Source organism: Dipodomys merriami, unplaced genomic scaffold (genome assembly GCF_024711535.1).
Source record: "Dipodomys merriami isolate MVZ:Mamm:240054 unplaced genomic scaffold, mDipMer1.0.p SCAF_323, whole genome shotgun sequence".
NCBI classification, from domain to species: Eukaryota; Metazoa; Chordata; class Mammalia; order Rodentia; family Heteromyidae; genus Dipodomys; species Dipodomys merriami.
In genome coordinates this window covers 1,229,291-1,251,496 of record NW_027204749.1, presented here as the reverse complement: position 1 = coordinate 1,251,496, position 22,206 = coordinate 1,229,291, and the positions used below count along the sequence as shown (strand labels likewise).

At 39.6% G+C, this 22,206-nt stretch overlaps 1 protein-coding gene across 1 annotated transcript; it reads left to right on the top strand.

Moving 5' to 3' along the window:
- The first annotated feature begins 4,733 nt into the window (after nt 1-4,733).
- On the top strand, nt 4,734-13,396 carry LOC138841627 (zinc finger protein 585A-like). The gene is made up of 6 exons (XM_070042403.1): nt 4,734-4,784; nt 7,455-7,581; nt 8,299-8,388; nt 9,706-9,806; nt 10,927-12,702; nt 13,190-13,396. The coding sequence occupies exons 1-6, from the start codon at nt 4,734-4,736 to the stop codon at nt 13,394-13,396; spliced, it is 2,352 nt and encodes a 783-aa protein (XP_069898504.1).
- Nucleotides 13,397-22,206: the final 8,810 nt, after the last annotated feature.

The following is a 22,206-nucleotide window of genomic DNA, read 5'->3' as shown; positions in this document are numbered from 1 at the left end:
TCCCTCAGCTCTTCAGCTCCAGGCTAGTGCTCTACCACTTGAGCCACAGTGCCACTTCCAGCTTTTTTCTTTTTCTTTTTTTTTTTTGAGACTAGAATTCTGTTTTATTTAAAGATAGGATTTTAAAGGATTGGGACTTCTGGGTGTGTTTTTTTCTTTCTTTCTTTTTTTTAACTGTAAAATGGGGTCAAAGTTAGTTTCATATTGAGCTGGAAGATTTTCCTCCTATGAACCTAATGCAGGCTGAGTTCTCTGTTACCTCCTGACCAAGCAATTCTGACGTGGTTGCTGTTCCATGGCTTCATGGAAGGACGTGTATGCATGCATGCATGTATGTATGTATGCATGTATGTATGCATGTACGTATGTATGTATATGTATTTATTTTTGTGCCAGTCCTGGGCTGAAACTCATGCACTGTCCCTGAGCTTTTTTGCTCAAGGCTAGTACCACTTGAGCCACAGCACCACTCCCAGCTGTGTGTGTGTATGTGTGTGTGTGTGATTAATTGGAGATATGAGTCTGAGTTTTCTACTCAGGCTGACTTTGAACTGAAATCTTCAGATCTCAGTCTCCTAAGTAGCTAGGATTATAGGCCTGAACCATAGGCTCCTGGCTTTACTTTTTTTTTTTTTTTTTTTTTTTTGGGTCCGGTCATGAGGCCTGAACTCTGGGCCTGGGCACTGTCCCTCAGCTCTTCAGCTCAAGGCTAGTGCTCTACCTCTTGAGCCACAGCATCACTTCCGGCTTTTTTCTTTTTGCTTATGTGGTGCTGAGGAATTGAACCCAGGGCCTCAGGCATGCAAGGCAAGCGCTCTACCACTGAGCCACCTTCCCAGTCCCCACTTTTTTTTTTTTTAATCTACAAATGGGGTGACATTTTTGTTCTTTGTCTACAAACATTTCCTCTTTCTGCCTATGTTTACAACATGTGTCTCATCGAAGGCCTGCTACCTGGAGTTGTCCTATAGACATGCTATGTTACAATCCCTTGTATCCTATTTCACAACCCTTAGAGGATGCCCCAAACCACAAACGGAACTGAGCCTTGAAGGACCAATGGTTTTCCTATCCATGTATACCTAGGATAATGTTTCGTTTCTAAACTAGACACAATAAGGGATTGGCAAAAACAACAATCACAACAACATACTGTAAGAAGTTAGTTAATTTTTGGAATCTTCCACTTAGTATTTTCAGACTGCGTTTGCTTGTAGAAGCCGAGAAATGAGGTCATGTGCTCTAGGGGCTGCTTCCAGCCAATAGCTGACCATTAAAACATTCTTCCAGTTCCTTCCATTTTCATCCCCAAATTGAAAGCAATGGTAACAGCCTCAGGTAGTTGACCACATTTTCCTTTGCTCTGCTTATTGAATCAGTTGGGGAATCTCTAAATTCAATAGAGTATTAAAAGGAAGAGTGACAGCCAGGAACTTCTCACTGATGAGTAACAGACAGACCAATTTCACTCGTAAGTCTTCATTCACAACATCCACCAGATCTTGTAGCCAATGCAACTTCATCTACAAACTGCTGGCCCATGATAGGTGCTGTTGCGGTTTGAATGTGCAGTGGAAACTTAAATCCCCAAATGGTTTCATGCTCATTATTAAAGAGCTTGACGTTGTGAGTTCAAGCTCTTTCTCTCTCATTGTCCCTTCCTCTTCTGCTTTCTGCTATGAGATGATGCAGCATGAAGGGCCCCTCTATCTTGCATTTCCCAGCTTAACTCCACGGCTGGTCTTCAAAACCCCAGGGCCTGCTTCCAATCCGGGCTTTGACAGCATGAGCCATTGAGAGGCTGAAGGCCTTGTCATTGCTCCCTTTCCACTTTGGACATGTTACTTCTCCAGGACTTGAAATGTGCAACTTAGAATCTCTTTCCAAATAGGGAGCATCCTCAGTGCTGGTAAGTAGTTTGCAGGGTCCCTAAGAATGTTCACTTCAGCAGGACCAAGGCTTTGGCGGTCAGTGGCACTTACCCCAGGCCCTTCTGCATACCCAGATGACAAACATACAACCAGTCTAATGGAACTGTAGGCTGTCAGGGAAGCTATCCCAGGGAGGTGTCACACCTTGGAATCCACCACAAAGTCCAACAGGAGGTGCTGGAGGAAGCACTGCTTTCTGGAGACTACATCCCACTGCCCGCTGCAGAAATCAGGGTACTGGGGAGTGCGCGCGGCCTTTTGGGCCGGGAGGTGAGGCGAGACCGGGGCTGGGCGGGGCCGTGCTCCAGGCCCCGGAGTTCTCTGAGTTCTCTGTGGCCAGGCCCCCCCGCATCCCGCTGCCGGTGGCAGGGGTCGCCCCAGCTTTTTTCTTTTTGCTTATGTGGTGCTGAGGAATCAAACCTAGGGCCTCATGCATGCAAGGCAAGCGCTCTACCACTGAGCCACCTTCCCAGCCCCCAAGGTTCTTAATTTGACTGTTTAGGAAAGAGAATTAGGAGCTTCTCAAACCTGTGTTTGCATCATCTTTACTGGTGTCAAGCAGGTTCAATGGCAAATAGCAAGTCATTGCACAAGGGTGCTCTGAGTATTTCGATACAGGGAATTAGGCCATTTGGCAACCATTATTGGAACACTATAACATTAGAAAAACCAATTGTATATATTTTTTCCGGTATAACTCTGGGTGAGAAAAATTAAGTTATAACATACATGCATTCCATGGTGTCTAAGTATGTATGAGGTAGAGCACAAATGGTCACTGGAGTCCTAAGATGGATACCTGTGCATTAATAGATTAATAGCTCATGTGTCCCTAAGTGTATTTCAGTAATAACTAGTTTTAGTAAAAATGTGATATAATTTTTTTTGGTTTCAATTATTCAATTATTTTGTGGGAACATTAGTTTTTATGAATTCTACATGTATATTAAACATAGACATGAATTGCTTTTATACTATACCAACTAATGGACTGTGGATTTGTCTTTAGTGTTCAATGCTTTACTTCACACTTGAAACAATCTTCCCTTATAAGAAGGCTTTATGCTTTTCCAGCTTATGTATAATGGTTTGAGCAGGAAAATCTGGGGCAAAATCACACAGGTTTTTTCCTGACTCTGTAATTTGGCTTATCTTCCAGCCATGCTTCCAGAATAATCTGTTCATTGTCAACAGCAAGAAAGAATGAACGGATCTCTGGTGAGTTGCTTTTTATTCCTCTTTACTGTACATTCCATTTTATGAACCTAAGTATGTCTAAGATTTAAAAACAGAAAAAACAGGTCCAGCTTGAGGAACATGTTCATAAATTAATTAAAAATTGCTTATAGATTTAGTAGTTTATAAAATCTCACCTTTTGTCTTGAGTGCAGATTTGCTTGTTTCCAATGTTTTAAAATTTATTTATTGAGATGAAGTGATTACTTAAATTTCCACAATATTTTGGGATAGTTAGCCAAAGTCAAAACACATTTTTAACTTTACAAGGCTAATTGTCATCATCATGGTCTATGAAGCTTGTGAACTCTACAAACTTTGACAATACAACTATCTCTTCCATGTCGGGTGATATGCACATTTCTTTCTTTGTGCTTAGTGTAAGCTATTCCCTCTTTCTCTCTCATTCCCTCCCTTGCACCACTGCCCTTGAGTTGTGTATGTAGTTCACTTTCATGGATGTCCAGGGCAGCTGATAGACCCCTTTGCTGTATTTTATCACTTGTTTCTTTCTGATTCTATACCCTCCTCCTAGATTTCCTCATATGTGCACTTGTATATCAGGGAGACCATATGTCAGCTTGGCTTATTTTGCTCAACATGATTTGTTCTAGTTCTATTTTCCTACAAATGTCATTATTTTGTCCTTTCTAATGGCTACATAAAAAATTCCATTGTATATAGGTACCACAATTTTGGATCCATTCATCTGTAGTGGGCATCTGTGTTGTTTCCATATCTTGGCTATTGTGAAAAGTGCAGCAATGAACATGGAGGTGCATGTGTCCTTGTATCCTGGTTCCTGTTGCTCAGGGTAGATACCTAGGAGTGATATAGCTGGGTCATAGGTAAGGTGTATGTTTAGTTTTCTGAGGAACCTCCAGACTGCTTTTTCCAGAGTGGTTGCATTAGTTACATTCCCACTGCTAATGCATTCCCACCACTAATCTTTCTCCACATCCCCACCTTCATTTGTTGTTGTTTGAATTTAGGATCTAAGCCATTCTGACTATGGTAAGGTGGTACCTCAGGGTTGTTTTTATTTGCATTTCCTTTATGCCCTGGGATGATGAACATTTCCTGTGTTTAATTGCCATTTTTATCTCTTCTTCTGAGAAATTTCCCTTTAGATCCCTTTCCCATTTAATTATTGGTTTGTTAGATTTGGGAGAGATTAGTTTCTTGAGTTCCCTGTATATAGTGGATATTAGGCCTTTGTCTGGTATATTGCTGGTAAATATCTTTTCCCAGTTGTTTGGCTGTCTTTCTAGTTTGGTAGCTATGTCTGTAGCTGTGCAGAAACTTTATTTTAAGGTAGTCCCAGTTGTCGAGTCTCTCTCCAATTGTTGTGACCCTGGGACTCTCTGTTCAAGAAGGTACTGCTTGTGTCTTTAAGTTCCAGTGTCTCTCCTACTCTGTCCTGCGGTAGTTTCAGAGTTTGAGGTTTGATGTTAAGATCTTTAATCCATTTTGAGTTGATATTAGTGCATGGTATTAGGCTGGGGTCCACTATAGTTTTCTGCATGTGGCTGCCCAGTTTTCCCAGCACCAATCGTTGAAGAGACTATGTTTTTTCCAGTGTATGTCTTTAGCTCCTTTGTCAAACAGCAGCTGATGGTAAGTATGTGGTTTTATTTCTAGGTCTTCTAGTCTATTCCATTGGTTTTCAGGTCTATTTTAGTGCCAACACAAAGCTGTTTTGTTATTATGACTCTATAGAAGAGCTTGAAATCTGGTATTGTGATACCTCCTGCTTTGCTCCTTTTGCCTAGGATTGCTTTGGGTATTCTAGGTCTTTTGCAGTTCCCGATGAATTTTTGGGTTGTTTTCTCTATTTCCATAAAGAATGTCATTGGGATTTTTATTGGAACTGCATTGAATTTGTATATCATTTTTGGCAGGATGGCCATTTTCACAATATTGATTCTGCCTATCCAAGAACATGGAAGGTCTTTCCATTTCCTGATGTCCTCTTTAATTTCTTTCTTTAGGCTTTTATAGTTTTCACTAAATAGGTCCTTTACATCTTTGGTTAGGTTAATTCCTAGCCATTTGGAGGTTATTATGAATGATGTTGTTTTCCTGATTTCCCTTTCTTCTTGTATATTGTTGATATACTGAAAGGCAACTGATTTTTGTGCACTAGTTTCATATCCTGCTACTTTGCTCAAGTGACTTATAAGTTCTGTGAGTTTGGGAGTGGAATTTTGGGGGTCGTTTAGGTATAAGATCATGTCATCTGCAAATAGGGATAGTTTAATTTCTTCCTTCCTTTTGTGGCTCTCTTTAATGTCCTTTTCTTACCTTATTGCTCTGGCTAAGGATTCCAGAACTATTTATTCTAGATTTTCTACTCACTAGCTTTCATTATTTTTCTCGCTCTCTCTTTTTGTATCTATTTTTCTATCACTTTTTCATTTTCTTTCTCTCAGGGCCTCTTCCATCCATCTGTCTCTTTTTTTCTTTTCTTCAACTGATCTATCTGGGAACTAGTTTTTCTTACTGATCAATTTAATTTGCTGATGTGGCTCTTAGAATTCAGATTTTTATTATCCATTATATAGGGAAAGTGTTGCCTAGATAGTTCTATGGGATTCCAGAGCCAAAGAAAATTAGAAAAACCTAAAGACATATACACATAGAGAGATTGTTAGTTATTTCATTATAATTTTGATATGAATTTTTCTCATTACTATTATTTACTATTTGCATATATTCTTCAGTTTTTTTCCCATTTTAAAATCAGATTTTCTGTGCAGTAGTTTTGGATTGGTTTTATATTTTCTAATGCATTCCAGTAATTAACATATTTAGAAATATTTGAGAACATTTTCTTTTATACCATGTTTTTTCTTTTTGGTTCATTGTACCTTTTGAAGGAAAAGTTTTAAGTGTATGAATTTAAATAATGTTTAGCTTTGTATCAGATACTTTTGGTGTCCTATCCAAGGAGTTACTGTCAAATCTAATGTCATGAAGCTTTTCTTCCCTCCTCTCTTCTTTTCTTCCTGCCCTTTCCCTCTCTTTCCCTCCTCTCCACACCTCTCTTGCCCCTCTTCTTTCTTCTTTTCCCTACCCCTTTGCTCCCCTTCTCTCCCTGTTCCACTTTTTCTTTTCTCTTTAGCTCTGAGATGAGGATTGCTGTGTTGTCACAGTTGGTATCTAACTTGGAAACTCATTTGATATTCCTACCTCAATCACCATCATACCTTTCTTGGGCTAGTACTGGATCTTGAACTCACAGCCCTCATAGTCAGTTAGCTTCTTCATTCAATGTTGGGCCCATCACTTTAGCCATGAGTCCAACCTGCTTATTAGCTGCTTAAATTGAGTTGTCTACTCAGGCTGGTTTATAGACCTCAGCCTCCAAAGTAAGTAGGATAGGATACCAGTTGAGCCAGAAGCAATTGTTTTGTTTATTCTTACCTGAATATTTAACATTAACAGTTAATTGGATATTACAATGAAACAAGATTATTGTTATTGGTTTATGCAGAATTAATATTCAACCTAAACTCAAATATTTCATGATTCAAATTAAGTGTTGTATTTTATTTCAAATAATCTTTTCAAGAAATATTTTATTACTCCCTCACCTATAGTCTATATTGTAGGAGGTAGGCAGTGTTTACAAAAATTCATGCTAGCAGTTCTTTTTTACTTAGGAAGGAAGTATCAGAATATCTATGACCTTACTACATTCTTTAGAAAATTAATAACAAAAATGATTGACATAGGATATTGTTATTGTGGGAACTAAGTCAAATCTTGTATGGCCTTATCAATCATTAGCTACTTTCTTGAGTACTATTACTCCATTTAACATTAACCTGGACACTGTGCTTTTTGTAGATCTACTAAAGTGGTATGTAGTCCATGTGATGTCCTTAATGTGTTTTGATTGCTTACAACAATACTTTTTAATAGAAGATCTAAATAGGCTCTTCACTGGGAAGAAAAAGTAATTTTTTTTACTATATTGTTACCCTAATATGTAGTAAATTTTATCAAAACATCTTTCTGGTACCTACTTATATTTAATGTTATCATGTCAGGTTATTAGCTCCTTAGAATTGTTATCTTCTTTCTCTTGCTAGCACCAAAAATGTGTTCTGATTTATTAGGGAATCTTTGTATTTTAATTAGTGTTAACATAGAGGCAAAATATTTGATTTTTAATTCTCCCAATGTATAGATGACACAAAATACATGTTAAAAGGGTGAAATTCCGGACCTACTGTTCCCATGACTGAAGGCTAATTATTTGATGGAAATATACCCTCACAGAAGCTGGTGTCATTTGATGATTTGTCTGTGGACTTTAGCTGGGAGGAGTGGATGGACCTGGACACTGCTCAGAGGACCTTGTATAGAGATGTAATGCTGGAGACCTACAACAACCTGGTGTCTTTGGGTGAGCAAAAGTCATACTAATTTGCAAAGTCAAATGATTTGTTTTCAGTAGATATCTGAATATTTGTCAGATTTTCAATAGTATTTAAATGTAAAGTTCCAGTGTGTGAGAAGTATCATGTCTTCCAAAGGAAAACTTCAACTTTATCATGTAACTCTTGAGGCAATTTTATTCTCATTCTTCAAGGAGCAAATCAGAAATTTGACAAAAGTTTTAAACTATGCTCCACTAACAGGAGACTGTCTTCCAAACTTGAGGTGATTATTTTAGGTGGTATACAGTAGAAGAGGTATGACTATTGGAAATATGAACTGGAAATCACTAGTTGAAAGTGGCTATTTATAATCCAAACCTGTCCCTGGGTGCAATGGTTCAGGCCTATAATCCTAGCTACTCAGAAGGCTGAATCTGGGGAATTTCAGTTTGAAGCCAGCAATGGCTGAATAGTCCCCATGAGACTCTTATCTCCAATTAACCACTCAAAAATTAAAAGTGTAGAGGGGACTTAAACTTTTACAATGCTATCATAGAGCACAAGGGCCGAGATTAAGCAACAAAACCAGTAAAATAAATCCAAAGCTGGGGGAAAGTCAATCATGAAGCCAGTGAAAACTGAGAAACAACATTTAAGAGCAACATTGTGAACAGGATGTCTGAGATGTTAGAGGAATAATGACTCAGCATGAACAATAGTTCTGCACTGGTTCTTATTAACAGAGCACTGTGTTCCTAAACCTAACTTGATTGTCAAGCTGGAGCAAGGTGTAGAACCATGGATAGGAGAAGCCTCAGACAAGAATTTCTCAGGTAAGTTAATGCACCTTGCATAGTGACATTGGATCCAGCCCCCAGTTGGTAAGTTCATCTTGTGCTGAACTGAGCAATAATGTTCCTAGTCAGAGAATTATGTGATCCTTTATCTCCTTTGTGAATCAAGAATTAATATGGAGATACCCTGAATTCTGTGTGGCAGTTGAGTTATAGTTAGCAATTCTCTTTCTCTGTATGGAAATCATTCTGAAACAAACCAACAAAAAGTAATGGAGGAAATGAGATATCATTTTCTTTGAAACTAGCACAATCCGGGTAAGTGGAAATAAGGAGTACTTCTGGGCTACTATCCTTTGAGAAAGCAAATTTCTTTTTTTTTGGGGGGGGGTCCAGTCGTGGGCCTGAACTCTGGGCCTGGGTACTGTCCCTCAGCACTTCAACATAAGGCTAGTGCTCTACCATTTGAGCCACAGTGCCACTTTCCGGCTTTTTTTTTCTGCTTATGTGGTGCTGAGGAATCAAACCCAGGGCCTCATGCATGCAAGGCAAGCGCTGTACCACTGAGCCACCTTCCCAGCCCCAGAGAAGGCAAATTTCTTATCAGTCATGGTTGGCAGAGACTGGGATTCAGAACCAAAGATTTTAGTATAGAGAGGATAATTGAGTGATCTTTACCTGGAGGATATTTGGTCTTCCATGAATCTAAAAGGCAGGAGTGTTAGAAAAGGAATTTTGATGAAACTTTGTTAAAGATGGAGAGAAATGGTTTTTAAAATTCTCAAAGGGACCTAAAAGTAATTCTTACTAAGAAGTTAGAACTGAAGAGATATAGGTATGAATCCTTACTTCTGAGAACAATTCCTGTTTAAGTGAAAGGACAAGGGGTGTATAAAACATTCTTTTGGTCTCTGAATCTAGAAAATATTACTTTTCCTAACCTACTAGTTAAGAAAAAAGCAGCACAGTACATAAATTTTTTCAAGAAAAATGAAAAACACAGCAGCTATCCCCTTATGATCAAACAAAAGTATATTTGAGAAAAACAACACCGTAATTACTAAAGGCAGATGGCTAGTACTTGGCTTAAAATTCTAGCAGCACATAGTTGAGTGATTTGAGTAAATATTTCCTCTGATATAAAAGAAGAAAAAATTTAAACACAAAAACATTATTTTCCACTGGAAGTAATCAGTATTACTTCAATACATTTGAGAAAAAAGCATATATTTTCTATAAATCATTTCTGACTTTGATATTTTAAAATCTCTAACAGTTACAATGAAATAAATGTCTACACTAAGTGAACTTTGGATTTTACTTATTTTTTATATTTTTTTCTATGACTCATCTTAGATGTCCCAGGAATTGAGGATGTGATTAAGATGTGCCAGAAAAGTCCAGATGAATGTCTGTGTGAAGCAACAGTCACGAAAATTAACACAGTGGAGGAAAGGGTGAGATTAGTAATGACCCTTAATTTGAGCTCAAAACATAAGCCAGAGGTGATTAGAAATAATGTGAACTCCTTAGAGATAAGGACTGAGGATTTCATTGAGTATCAGTATAGTGAGCCTGATGAGATGCATGCTGCATGTAGGCCTGGTGTGTCTCCTGTAATTGAAGAATCCTGCAGATATTCAGAACATTTTAGTCAAAAGTATGAGAACTCCAAATGAGCTGCAGAATTTTGAATATGGAGAAGGGAAGTATTAAACTCAGAGACCATATTCTTTTTTTAAATTTTTCTTATTTAAAAAGCTTTTTTGTCAGTTGTGGGGCTTGAACTCAGGGTCTGTGCACTGTCCCTCAGCTCTTCAGCTCAACGCAGTGCTCTACCACCTGAGCCACAGCACCAATTCCTGTTTTCTGGTACTTTATTGGAGATAAGAGTCTCACAGACTTTCCTGCCCTGCCTGGCTTTGAACCACAGTTCTTAGATCTCAGCCTCTTGAGTAACCAGGATTACAGCATAAACCACCAGTGCCTGGGTTAGAGATCATATTCTTTTTTTTTTTTGGTCATGGGGCTTGAACTCTGGGCTTGGGTGCTGTCCTTGTGCTCTTCAGCTCAAGGTAAGCACTTTACCGCTTGAGTCACAGCACCACTTTCGTTTTTCTAGCAGTTTATTGGAGATAAGAGTCTCATGAACCTTCCTTCCTGCCCGGGCTGGCTTTGAACCGCAATCCTCAGATCTCAGCCTCCTGAGTAGCTAGGATTACAGGCGTGAGCCACCAGCGCCCGGCTAGAGATCATATTTTTTAGATGTAATTGGGTTTGTGTGAGAGAGACCTTCCACTTAGTAAATATAGAAAAGACTATAAGTCAGCTCTCCTTGTCTAAGAAATACTTCAGAGAGTAAGGAGAGCACCTGAATGTATGGTCTGTACGAAAACATTCTACTTTAGCCTTATAGTCACTACACATCAGAAAATATACTCAGGACAGAATCCTTGTCCATGTAGTGGACATTAGTCCATTAGTCTTTCACTAAAGCAATATACCTTACAAAACCTCAGAGCAAAGCTCCAGAGGAGTAGTCTGATGAGTTTCCAATTTGCAAAATTTATCTTTCAGAAGTCAGACCTGACTTTCCAGCCTGAAACACGCACAGTAGAGCTACCCTATGCATATGAGGAATGTAGGAAATTTCCTACCCAGAAGTCATCTCTCAGCAGGCATCGGAGAACTCACACAGAAGAGAAAACTTCTGAATGCAAGAAATGTGGAAAGACCTTCAGGCAGTCATACCTCATTTTTCATCAGAGAACACACACAGGAGAGAAACCTTATGAATGTAACAAATGTGGAAAATCTTTCAGACACAAGGCAAACTTTACTGTCCATTGGAGAATCCATACAGGAGAGAAACCTTATGACTGTGACAACTGTGGAAACTCCTTCAGACATAAGTCAGGCCTCACTTTGCATCAGAGAAGACACACAGGAGAGAAACCTTATAAATGTGACAAATGTGGAAGGTCTTTCACCCGTAAGACACACCTTCATGTTCACCACAGAATACACACAGGAGAGAAACCTTATAAATGTGACAAATGTGGAAGGTCTTTCACCCGTAAGACACACCTTCATGTTCACCACAGAATACACACAGGAGAGAAACCTTATGCATGTATAAAATGTGGACAGTCTTTCACCCGTAAGGCATCCCTTCATGTTCATCAAAGAACACACACAGGAGAGAAACCTTATGAATGTGACAACTGTGGAAACACCTTCAGACAGAAGTCAGACCTCACTTTGCATCAGAGAAGACACACAGGAGAGAAACCTTATAAATGTGACAAATGTGGAAGGTCTTTCTCCCGTAAGACACACCTTCATGTTCACCACAGAATACACACAGGAGAGAAACCTTATAAATGTGACAAATGTGGAAGGTCTTTCACCCGTAAGACACACCTTCATGCTCATCAAAGAACACACACAGGAGAGAAACCTTATGAATGTAACAAATGTGGAAAATCTTTCAGACACAAGGCAAACTTTACTGTTCATTGGAGAATCCATACAGGAGAGAAACCTTATGAATGTGACAACTGTGGAAACACCTTCAGACAGAAGTCAGACCTCACTTTGCATCAGAGAAGACACACAGGAGAGAAACCTTATAAATGTGACAAATGTGGAAGGTCTTTCGCCCGTAAGACACACCTTCATGTTCACCACAGAATACACACAGGAGAGAAACCTTATGCCTGTATAAAATGTGGACAGTCTTTCACCCGTAAGGCATGCCTTCATGCTCATCAAAGAACACACACAGGAGAGAAACCTTATGAATGTAACAAATGTGGAAAATCTTTCAGACACAAGGCAAACTTTACTGTTCATTGGAGAATCCATACAGGAGAGAAACCTTATGAATGTGACAACTGTGGAAACACCTTCAGACAGAAGTCAGACCTCACTTTGCATCAGAGAAGACACACAGGAGAGAAACCTTATAAATGTGACAAATGTGGAAGGTCTTTCGCCCGTAAGACACACCTTCATGTTCACCACAGAATACACACAGGAGAGAAACCTTATGCCTGTATAAAATGTGGACAGTCTTTCACCCGTAAGGCATGCCTTCATGCTCATCAAAGAACACACACAGGAGAGAAACCTTATGAATGTAACAAATGTGGAAAATCTTTCAGACACAAGGCAAACTTTACTGTTCATTGGAGAATCCATACAGGAGAGAAACCTTTTGAATGTGACAACTGTGGAAACACCTTCAGACAGAAGTCAGACCTCACTTTGCATCAGAGAAGACACACAGCAGAGAAACCTTATAAATGTGACAAATGTGGAAGGTCTTTCGCCCGTAAGACACACCTTCATGTTCACCACAGAATACACACAGGAGAGAAACTGATGCCTGTATAAAATGTGGACAGTCTTTCACCCGTAAGGCATACCTTCATGTTCATCAAAGAACACACACAGGAGAGAAACCTTATGAATGTAACAAATGTGGAAAGTCTTGCAACTGGAAGGCAGAACTTACTATTCATCAGAGAACACACACAGGAGAGAAGCCTTATGAATGTAAGATGTATGAAAAGTCCTTTACCTGAAAGTCAACCCTCAACAAACAAAAGAATTCACACAGGTGAGAAACCATATAAATGTAACGAATGTGCAAAGTCTTTCATCCAGAAGACAGAACTTCATGTCCATCAGAGAATACACACAGCAGAGAAAGCTTATGAATGTAAGATATGTGAAAAGTCCTTTACCCAAAAGTCAACCCTCAACAAACAAAAGAATTCACACAGGTGAGAAACCATATAAATGTAACGAATGTGCAAAGTCTTTCATCCAGAAGACAGAACTTCGTGTCCATCAGAGAATACACACTGCAGAGAAACCTTATGAATGTAAGATATGTGAAAAATCCTTTACCCAGAAGTCAAACCTCAAGAGGCATAAGAGAATTCACACAGGTGAGAAACCTTATGAATGCAATAAATGTGGAAAGTCTTTCAGCCGGAAGTCACATGTCACTTTGCATCAGAGAACACATACAGGATAGAAACCTTATGAATGCAACAACTATGGAAAGATTTTAAGTGGAGGTCACACATGATAGAATTCACACAGTTGAGAAACCTTATAGATGTAACAAATGTGGAAAATCATTTAACCAGAACCTCCCAACTCAGCAGGCATAAGTGAATTCATACACATGAGAAATCTTAGGAATATAACAAATGTGGAAGATCTTTCACCTGGAAAAAACTCAATTTATATCAGAGAACCCACACTGGATAGAAGCCTCATGCATGTAGCAAATGTGCAGTTTTTCACTCAGAAGGCACAGCTTAGGATTCTTCATTGACTACCCACAGGAGAGACATATTATGAATACAACAAATGTGGAAAGTTTTTCAAGAAGACATAGGTCAGTTTGTCTCAGAAAATACCCAGAGGACAGAAGCCATATGAATGTAACAAATATGGAAATTCCTTAGCCATTAAAGCATAGCTGAGCCCTGGATTCAAATAGAACATGACATCTATACAATGAATAGATTATTCTATGCCACAGTTCCATGTTGGTTGTTGTGGACATGTTACTCCTGCCTATGTTATTCCAATTGTCTAACCATGGGAAAGTCAAGTGAGCCTTAACTCTACATCCTTTATATTGCAGCTCATAGATAATATCTACTGTTTCCTGTGATCTCAACCCAGCCCTGAGGGAAGGGTAGATTGTTTTTAAATACTTCCTCAGAATCCCAACACTCCTGAGTAATGGTAATGAGAAAAGAATCTAGTTGAGTGCTGGAGAGCTATCTCCTGGAACCCTTCATTCCTCTGTATAATGTCATGGAATCCAAAGCCAGAGCAAGTTTTTTTCCCTTTCTTCAAATCTTCATCAACTTATCCTGGAAATACTGATGCTCTAGTAGATAGCCTAAGCCAGGAAAAGATTCAAATCATGAATGCCTACCAAGTCTACATTTCCACTCCTGGCGAAAAATAGGTCACCTTCTTCGAAATGGACTTTTTCTGAAGGACATGAGGAAGAGCACACTTGTACAATCCACTCACCATCTTGCTGTCAAAGACCTCTAGGGAGCCTTTCTGATCAGTAGGTGACCCCACCTGTGACCATTGTTCTACGTGGCTCCCAAGATGGTTCACAGATCAGAACATCCTGAACCAATTACCAATTGATATCTGTGCCAAGAATTCACTTTTCCTTGACTGATTGGCCCCGGTTTGTCTTTTGTCCTACTGAAGTGATGCTATGAAGGGAATGACAACTTTCTGCTGATTACTGATGTGAGTCAAACACGCCAGGGGTCAAGGTCAGCTGAGAAAAGTTATCTGCCTCTTCAGGTACTCCTCAACAATCAGGGGCCCAGTCAGTCTTACCCTCACCAGGTGCTTCAGGATAGATACCCAGTCACTCCCACAGTCCTTAACTCACTGAGAACCATCCAAGCTATTTTCCCTTCATCATCCACTATGCACTCTACTGACCTGATGACACTACGCCTTGTGACTACTTCCTCAGGATCCCCCTAGTCACAGGGACAAAGTTATCTTCTCTCTTTCAGGGACAGTTATCCTCTCTCTCTCTCTCTCTCTCTCTCTCTCTCTCTCTCTCTCTCTCTCTCTCTCTCTCACACACACACACACACACACACACTACTCTGAAAACCCATGTAAAATTTCTGGATTTCCATGTCTAATGTTTTCTATTTGGACATCAACACAAATAAGATGATGCACAATTTGTTTCATGATATTCTATTACTATATTTATCTTTTTTTGTTTGTGCTCATAGAGAGCTTTAAACTCATGGCACATTAGTCTTTGGTTTTTATGCTCAAGCTTGGTGCTCTACTCCTTATGCCACATATCAAATTTTGATATTGTTCTATTTTGTATCACGAGTCCTTCTGATAAGGGCAGTGAAGGTGTGCCCCCTGTTACATTTTCTCTTCTAAGATGTTTACAAAAAGATGTTTACATTCAAAGAACTACAATATTTTAAATTAGAAAAGTATTTTTAAAAATGGTTTCATTGCAGAACCTTAAGTCAAAATGTAGTATTTTGTTGCATATTTAAAAATAAGTAAAGATATTGTTTGGTTTTTTTTCTTTCTTCCTTTTTTTTTTGTCTTTCCTGGGCCTGGGCACTGTACCTCAGCTCTTCAGCTCAAGGCTAGCGTTCTACCATTTCAGCCACATCACCACTTCTGGCTTTTTCTGCTTATGTGGTGCTGAGGAATCAAACCCAGGGCCTAATGCATATAAGGCAAGCACTCTACCACTGAGCCACCTTCCCAGCCCCTATTAGAGAATTTTTAAAAAGATGAGGAATAGCTGGGCACTGGTAGCTCACACCTGCAATCCTAGCTTTTCAGAAGGCTGAGATCTGAGGATCATGGTTGAAAGCCAGCCCAGGAAGGAAAGTCCATGAGACTCTTATCTCCAATAAAAACCACTCAAAAACTGGAAGTGGCGCTGTGGCTCAAGCAGTAGAGAGCTCCCCTTGAGCTGAGAAGCACAGGGATAGAGCCCAAGCCCAGAGTTCAAGTCCCACGACTGACCAAAAAAAAAAAAAAAAAGATGAGGAATATAGATTAAGTAACATTGAGCAGTCTCTTGTAAAAGCAGCATTCAGAAACTCTAAACATACCTCCATAACAATAGTAAAGATTTCCCATTTCTCAGAATTTTAGAAGGAACCTGAGCATATCCCAACTGTTCACAAATGTGAACCTCTTGGCGCTGAATGACAGTTGGAGTTGAAGGCAAGACTTCATTCTTCATCTCATTGTGGTAAGAGGTCATAGAATGTTCACATTGAGCACCTGCCAACATACACATTGACATCGTATTGTTTCAAAAATAAATCCCACAACCACATGTTACTATAATGTCTGGATATGAAATCATTTTAAAATGGCAAAAGAGAGCATCAATCAAAATGTACTTTCATTGATTGAAAATTTCAGTGTGAATTAAAAAAAAAACAATAAAATTGGATTGGAGGAAACCCCATCACTGGAGCCCGTGAACTTCAAGATCCAGGGCCAAGTCTCAGCCTTAATGCCACTCCTGCCACCACCCAGAAGCCACTGAAACCCTGTCTGTCCTCCACCACCTACTCAGGACACAAAATCCAGTCATGGGTACAAATGAGCTGGTACAGAAGGCCAAACTGACCTAGCAGGCTGAGCAATATGGTGACATGAAGTCTCACTGAGCAAAGAGCTGAATTGTCTAATGATTAAAGGAATCTTCTCTCAGTTGCTTACAGAAATGTTATAGATGCCTATAGGTCATCTTAGAGGGTCATTTCAAGTATTGAGCAAAAAAATGGAAGGTGCTGAGAAAAACAGCAGATGATGAAGAACATAGAATCAAGAATGAGCTAGGAGATAGCTACAATGATGCACTGTCACTTTTGGAAACGTTCTCTATCCCTAGTGCTTCACAAGCAGAAAGCAGTCTTGTATTTGAAAATGAAGAGAGACTACTACCACTACTTGGCTGAGATTGCTGCTGCTGATGACAAGAAAGGGATTGTGAATCGTTCATAACCAGCATACCAAGAAGCTTTTGAGATCAGCCAAAAGGAAATGCAAGCTGAGTGCTAGTGGTTCACACCTGTAATCCTAGCTACTCAGGAGGCTTAGATCTGAGCATCACCGTTCAAAGCCAGCCCAGCCTGGGCAGGAATGTCTGAGAGACTTTTGTTTTTCTTGTCAAAATAGTGTACAGAGGGGTTACAATTACATGAGCAAGGTAATGAGTACATTTCATATCAAGCATTGTTGCCTCCTCCTTTGTTTCCCCATCCCATCCCTTCCTATCCCCCCCTCACATCTCATCACACCCTCCACCCCCATGTGCCAAAATTGTAAAATTCGTTTTTCGGCATAACGTGTTGTACTTCATATTGTTGCAATGGGTCCACCTGTATCCCTATTTAAACAATTTGTTTTTTCCTTTCCCCTCCACAAATTATACAACATCAAATACAGTGAAAACAGGGGTTATACCATCAGGGAGGGACATACAAAGCAATAAAGAAATCTTATAAATATGTTAGAAACAATAGCAAGATAGAAACATTTGAGACTCTTATATCTGATAAACCTCTCAGAAAACCAGAAGTGGCGCTGTGGCTCAAGTAGTAGAGCACTAGCTTTGAGCTGAAGAGCTGAGAGACAGTGCACAGACCCAGAGTTCAAGCTTCACAACTGATAAACCTATCAGTTTGGGTCTGCCCCTTAACTTCTCTGTGTTTTATTATGAAATTCTGAACTCCCCAGAGGAAGCTAGCTTTCTTGCAAAGACAGCTTTTGATGAAGTCATTGCTGAACTTGATACATTCAGTGAAGAGTGGTTCAAAGACTGCACGCTAATAACGTAGTTACTGAGCGAAAAGTTGACATTGTGGATATAAGATGAAGTGAAAGCAGGAGAAGGAGGGGAAATTAAATGGCTTTCCAACTTTTGTCTGCCTCATTCTAAAATTTATACAGTAGACCATTTGTCATCCATACTGTCCCACAAATAGTTTGTCGTTTATGATTTATGACAGGTTTACGTTGCTTCTATTTGAATTTCTATATTTCCCAGGGTTTTTTTTTGTTGCTTAATATTAGGGGAATAGATATTGCCCATTAACATTTAGTAAGCTATCTGTTTTCATCTTGAGATGACCAATATGAGGATGTAGAATTTTTATACAAGTTGTAAATGTTTGGCATGTACTTTGGTACATGGTGACTTCACAAAGGCCAGTGTTAAAACTGCTTCCAGGTCAAAGTGAAGAAATTTTCCTACATATTGGTTTGTACTGGTGGAGAATAAAAGGGAAAACTGGTTCCAGGCACAGGTGTAGTTATTCTGGATATTAGAAAGTTTGGGCGCACTTGCAGGGCTGTGGTACAAACATATTCCATGGCTGTTACATGCTGGAATCATGTATTTCTGTGGAAGAGTTATCTCAGTGTGCACAACTTAGAGTACAGCACTAGAAGTATTCTTTGACACAAAGTTGCGTCTCAATTAACTCTGGATAAGGGCAGAAATGGTTCACATTCCATTATTTGTAATGTTTGCTCATTATTTTTGCTACACATTTTATTTGTATTTAAATGTTTTAGGCAACCTACGAACAAATGTAAAAGTAAAGATGCAGTGAAAATGAACTGTTTGGTAATCATTATTACTACTTTCTCTACAACTTTCATGTAAATTAGTCTTTTGGTTTTGAAACACCTCAAAAGAAATTGTACATTATTATAAACTTGTTCCTTACTCCCTTTTGGCAGCTAATGGGCTTTCACCAAGTTTAAAGTGCAAAGTTTATCACAATAGCAAAAATACTAATCTATCTAATGACCATCTCCTACAGAGCCAAGTTTTTCCTTTGGGAGGGGAAAATTGATTTGAAAAGTAATATGTTCCAGTTAAAATTTTGATATATAGCATTTTCTAACTTAGGAAGCCACAACGTTTTTGACCCATCATGACATTGGTTAGCATTAACTATAAATTCTGTTTTGGTTTTTGAGAATTTCTTGATTCTGTTTGCCTTCTGATTTTGGTCATCTTATTTGTCAGGTGCACAGGATTACCTTCCTTTTTTTTAGTCTTCTGTCTTGTCACCAAACATTCCTCCTTGGTGGCCATGTGCTTTGGAAAAGGTCACATGACTTTTCTGGCTCTACTTACTGTCTAAGATCCCTTGCTTTCTTTGCTTGCATCCCACAAACTATTAACCTCATCCTCTACTGCAGCATATCTCACCTTACTTGATGAGACTGTATATCTCCTATAAACTCTATCCCAAATGGTCTGCCATTGTTTGCCTTTAAATCTTCTCTAAGTAATGATGGGTCTGAGTTATACCAAATCTCCCCTACAGAGTATTTCCTCAGAATGTTACAGAAGACACCAAATAAAAGTGCCATTTTAAAAGACAGGTGGGGCTGAGAAGGTGGCTCAGTGATAGAGTGCTTGCCTCACAAGCATAAGGCCCTAGTTTCTATTCCTCAGCACCACATGCACAGAAAAAGTCAGAAGTGGTGCTGTGGCTCAAGTGGTAGAGCACTCACCTCAAGCTGAAGAGCTGAGGGACAGTGCCCAGGCCCCACGACCAAGAAAAAAAAAAAAGATATATTTTTTTCTTTCAGAATGTAAGATCCTCCAGAGCAGGGACAATATTTTCTGTATGTTCTATTATGTCAGTACACTGTAAATGCTCAATAAATATTGATTATTGGAGGCAAAAAAAATCTGCTGTCATTGGAAATATCAACTATACCAATTACTATTCTTGAGTTTGATATAGTTCTAAAATAAAAACTGCCATTCTTTCAAAGAAACAGACACATATGTGTATATAAACACACATGCAATGCTTTGGAGTAATCAGATTACATTTCATTAATATGAAATATTAAATCAGTGTTTTGTATAAATCAGTACAAACTCATCCAGTCAATTGAATCCATCCAGACTCCTTCATAACACCTGTAAACTTATCAGATCTTTTGCACAAGCATTAGTCCTCCTGAGTTAGCTGGTCAGGAGAAGCCACAACAGGACACAAGGTGTATTATCAGGGCCTTAAAAATAGGCCCACAAAAGAGGTGTGATCAGTTTTGAAAGAAGGGATGGATATCAGTAAGATTATTAAATTATTTGGGATTGAAAATCAAAGAAATGAAGATCTCTACAAAGAAGGGGACTAAAAAGAAAGGAAACACCTCTGAGGTCCAATCAGTCCAGTGTTCATGTACAAGTCTTCCAGGGGTGATGGGCCACAGTGTGATGCCCAGGGGCCCACATGCTTAACTGCTCAAGGCAGGATGAGATGAAGTCTGGGAGCCTGTATACAGGAAGGCTGAAGGTCAAGGTGATAGGAGGCAGAACCTCTATAAGAGGGGCCCTTTGTGTGTAATCCTCGTTACTCAGGAGGCTGAGATCTGAGGATCAGGGTTCAAAGCCAGCCCAGGCAAAAAAAAAATCTATAAAACTTTTTTTTTTTTTTTTTTTTTTTTTTTTTGCTACTCCTATGGCTTGAACTCAGCATCTGGGAGCTATCCAGAGCTCTTTTGCTCAAAGGTAGCACTCTATGCCACAGCACCACTTCTAGATTTTTCTGTAAATAATTGGAGATAGGAAACTAACAGATTTTCTTGCCCAGGCTGGCTTTGAACTGACATCCTCAGATACCAGCCTCCTGAGAAGCTAGAATTAAAGGCCTGAGCAATTGACACCTAGCTCATACGAAACTCTTATCTCCAAGTAATCACCAAAAGGCCAGAAGTGGAGGTGTGGTTCAATTGGTAGAGTGCTAGCCTTGAGCATATATATTAAGGGACAGCACCCTGGCTTGAGATCAAGCCCCAGGATCAACAGAAGGAATAGAAAAGAAATAATCTGAAAATCACAAGCCAGGAAGATGCAGGATATGGAGCAGAAGGAGTCTACTGTGTTTATGTAGGAGATAGACAAGGTGAGACCCAATGAGACCAGAGGTCTGTGGAGCAGGTAAGACACTTGCCTAAGTGTCTCCTAGAATGGCAACATGCAGCATTTTGCATCTTTACCAGCAGGTGGCACTAAAACAACAAGGTTAGGCAGGCCTAGTTGGTTGGATCTGAGTAATGAGCAGGTGATTTTGTATATTTGTCAGGTGTTGGGGGTGGAATGGGGTGAACTGAGGCCCTTCAGGATTCCTTCATTCTTCCATTATCTTGCTCATCATTCCATTTTACAGATGAGGAAAGCTCTGAGCTGATTTTTTAAATTAGTTATTTGCCTGATTTTTGCTAGCATTGGGGCTTTAACTCAGAGTCTGTCACTCTTACTTGGCTTTTCTTCTCAAGGCTGGCACTCTTCCCACTGGAGCCATATGTTCACTTTTGGGATTTTGCTGGTTCATGGGAGAAAAGAATCTCTCAAATATATCTGCTGGGGCTGGCTTTGAACTGAGATCTTCAGATCTCTGCCTCCCCGAATAGATAGGATTACAGTCGTAAGCCATCAGTGAGTTGTTTTAGAGATGATTTTTTAAAGTAATATTTTTTTCTTTTTCTTTTTATTGTGAAAATACTGTACAGAGGGGTTACAATTACATGGGCAAGATAATGAGTACATTTCTTATAAGATAATATTTCTGTGTTCATCCATGGTGTGTATGTGTGTACCCTCGTGCACACACACACACACACACACACACACACACACACACACACACACACACACACACACACACACACACACACACACACACAGAAGCAGGGACCTTGTCCAAGCCCAGTCAAAGGACAGAGCAATGTTCACACCAACCATTTATTGTCCAGTGGTCTTAGATTTTGGGTGAGGGGAGGGGAGTGTTCTGTTACTCCCTGCCTTTTGGGCTATTCCTATTCCTTCCTGGTGACTACTTTGTTTCTCATCACAGACTCCCAAAACTCTCCTAGGGAGAACATCCTTTCTACCAGAATGGGAGTTCAGGGCTGCCACCCCCAAGATCTCATGTCTTTCTTTCCAGCTGTAGGCTTTCTCATTATGGGAAGAACATGGGCTCACGAGCCAGGGATCATAAATTAGCCACCTTTACTGCCTTAACCTGAAACCTGCCACATCCCTAGATGGAGGCTGGACACACAGACTTCATTCCTTCATTCTGCAAGCCATTCCTTTGCCATACTGCACATGGCAGCATGCGTGATCTGGGAAGGGTCTCAGATCAGCTTTCTGGACAAAAGCAGATAAATAGTAACAAACAGATATGGAAAAATAACATAGGAAGGATTCTGGAGGCGGAGAACTAAGGATCTTGGTTCAAAGACAAC

What these genes read in the sequence shown, in the direction of transcription:
- LOC138841627 (XM_070042403.1), top strand. Translation starts at nt 4,734, where the DNA reads ATGTTTTTTCCAGTGTATGTCTTTAGCTCCTTTGTCAAACAGCAGCTG. An exon ending in CTCAGACAAGAATTTCTCAG is followed by an intron (nt 8,389 to 9,705) that starts GTAAGTTAATGC and finishes GACTCATCTTAG; the next exon opens with ATGTCCCAGGAATTGAGGAT. An exon ending in TTAACACAGTGGAGGAAAGG is followed by an intron (nt 9,807 to 10,926) that starts GTGAGATTAGTA and finishes TTTATCTTTCAG; the next exon opens with AAGTCAGACCTGACTTTCCA.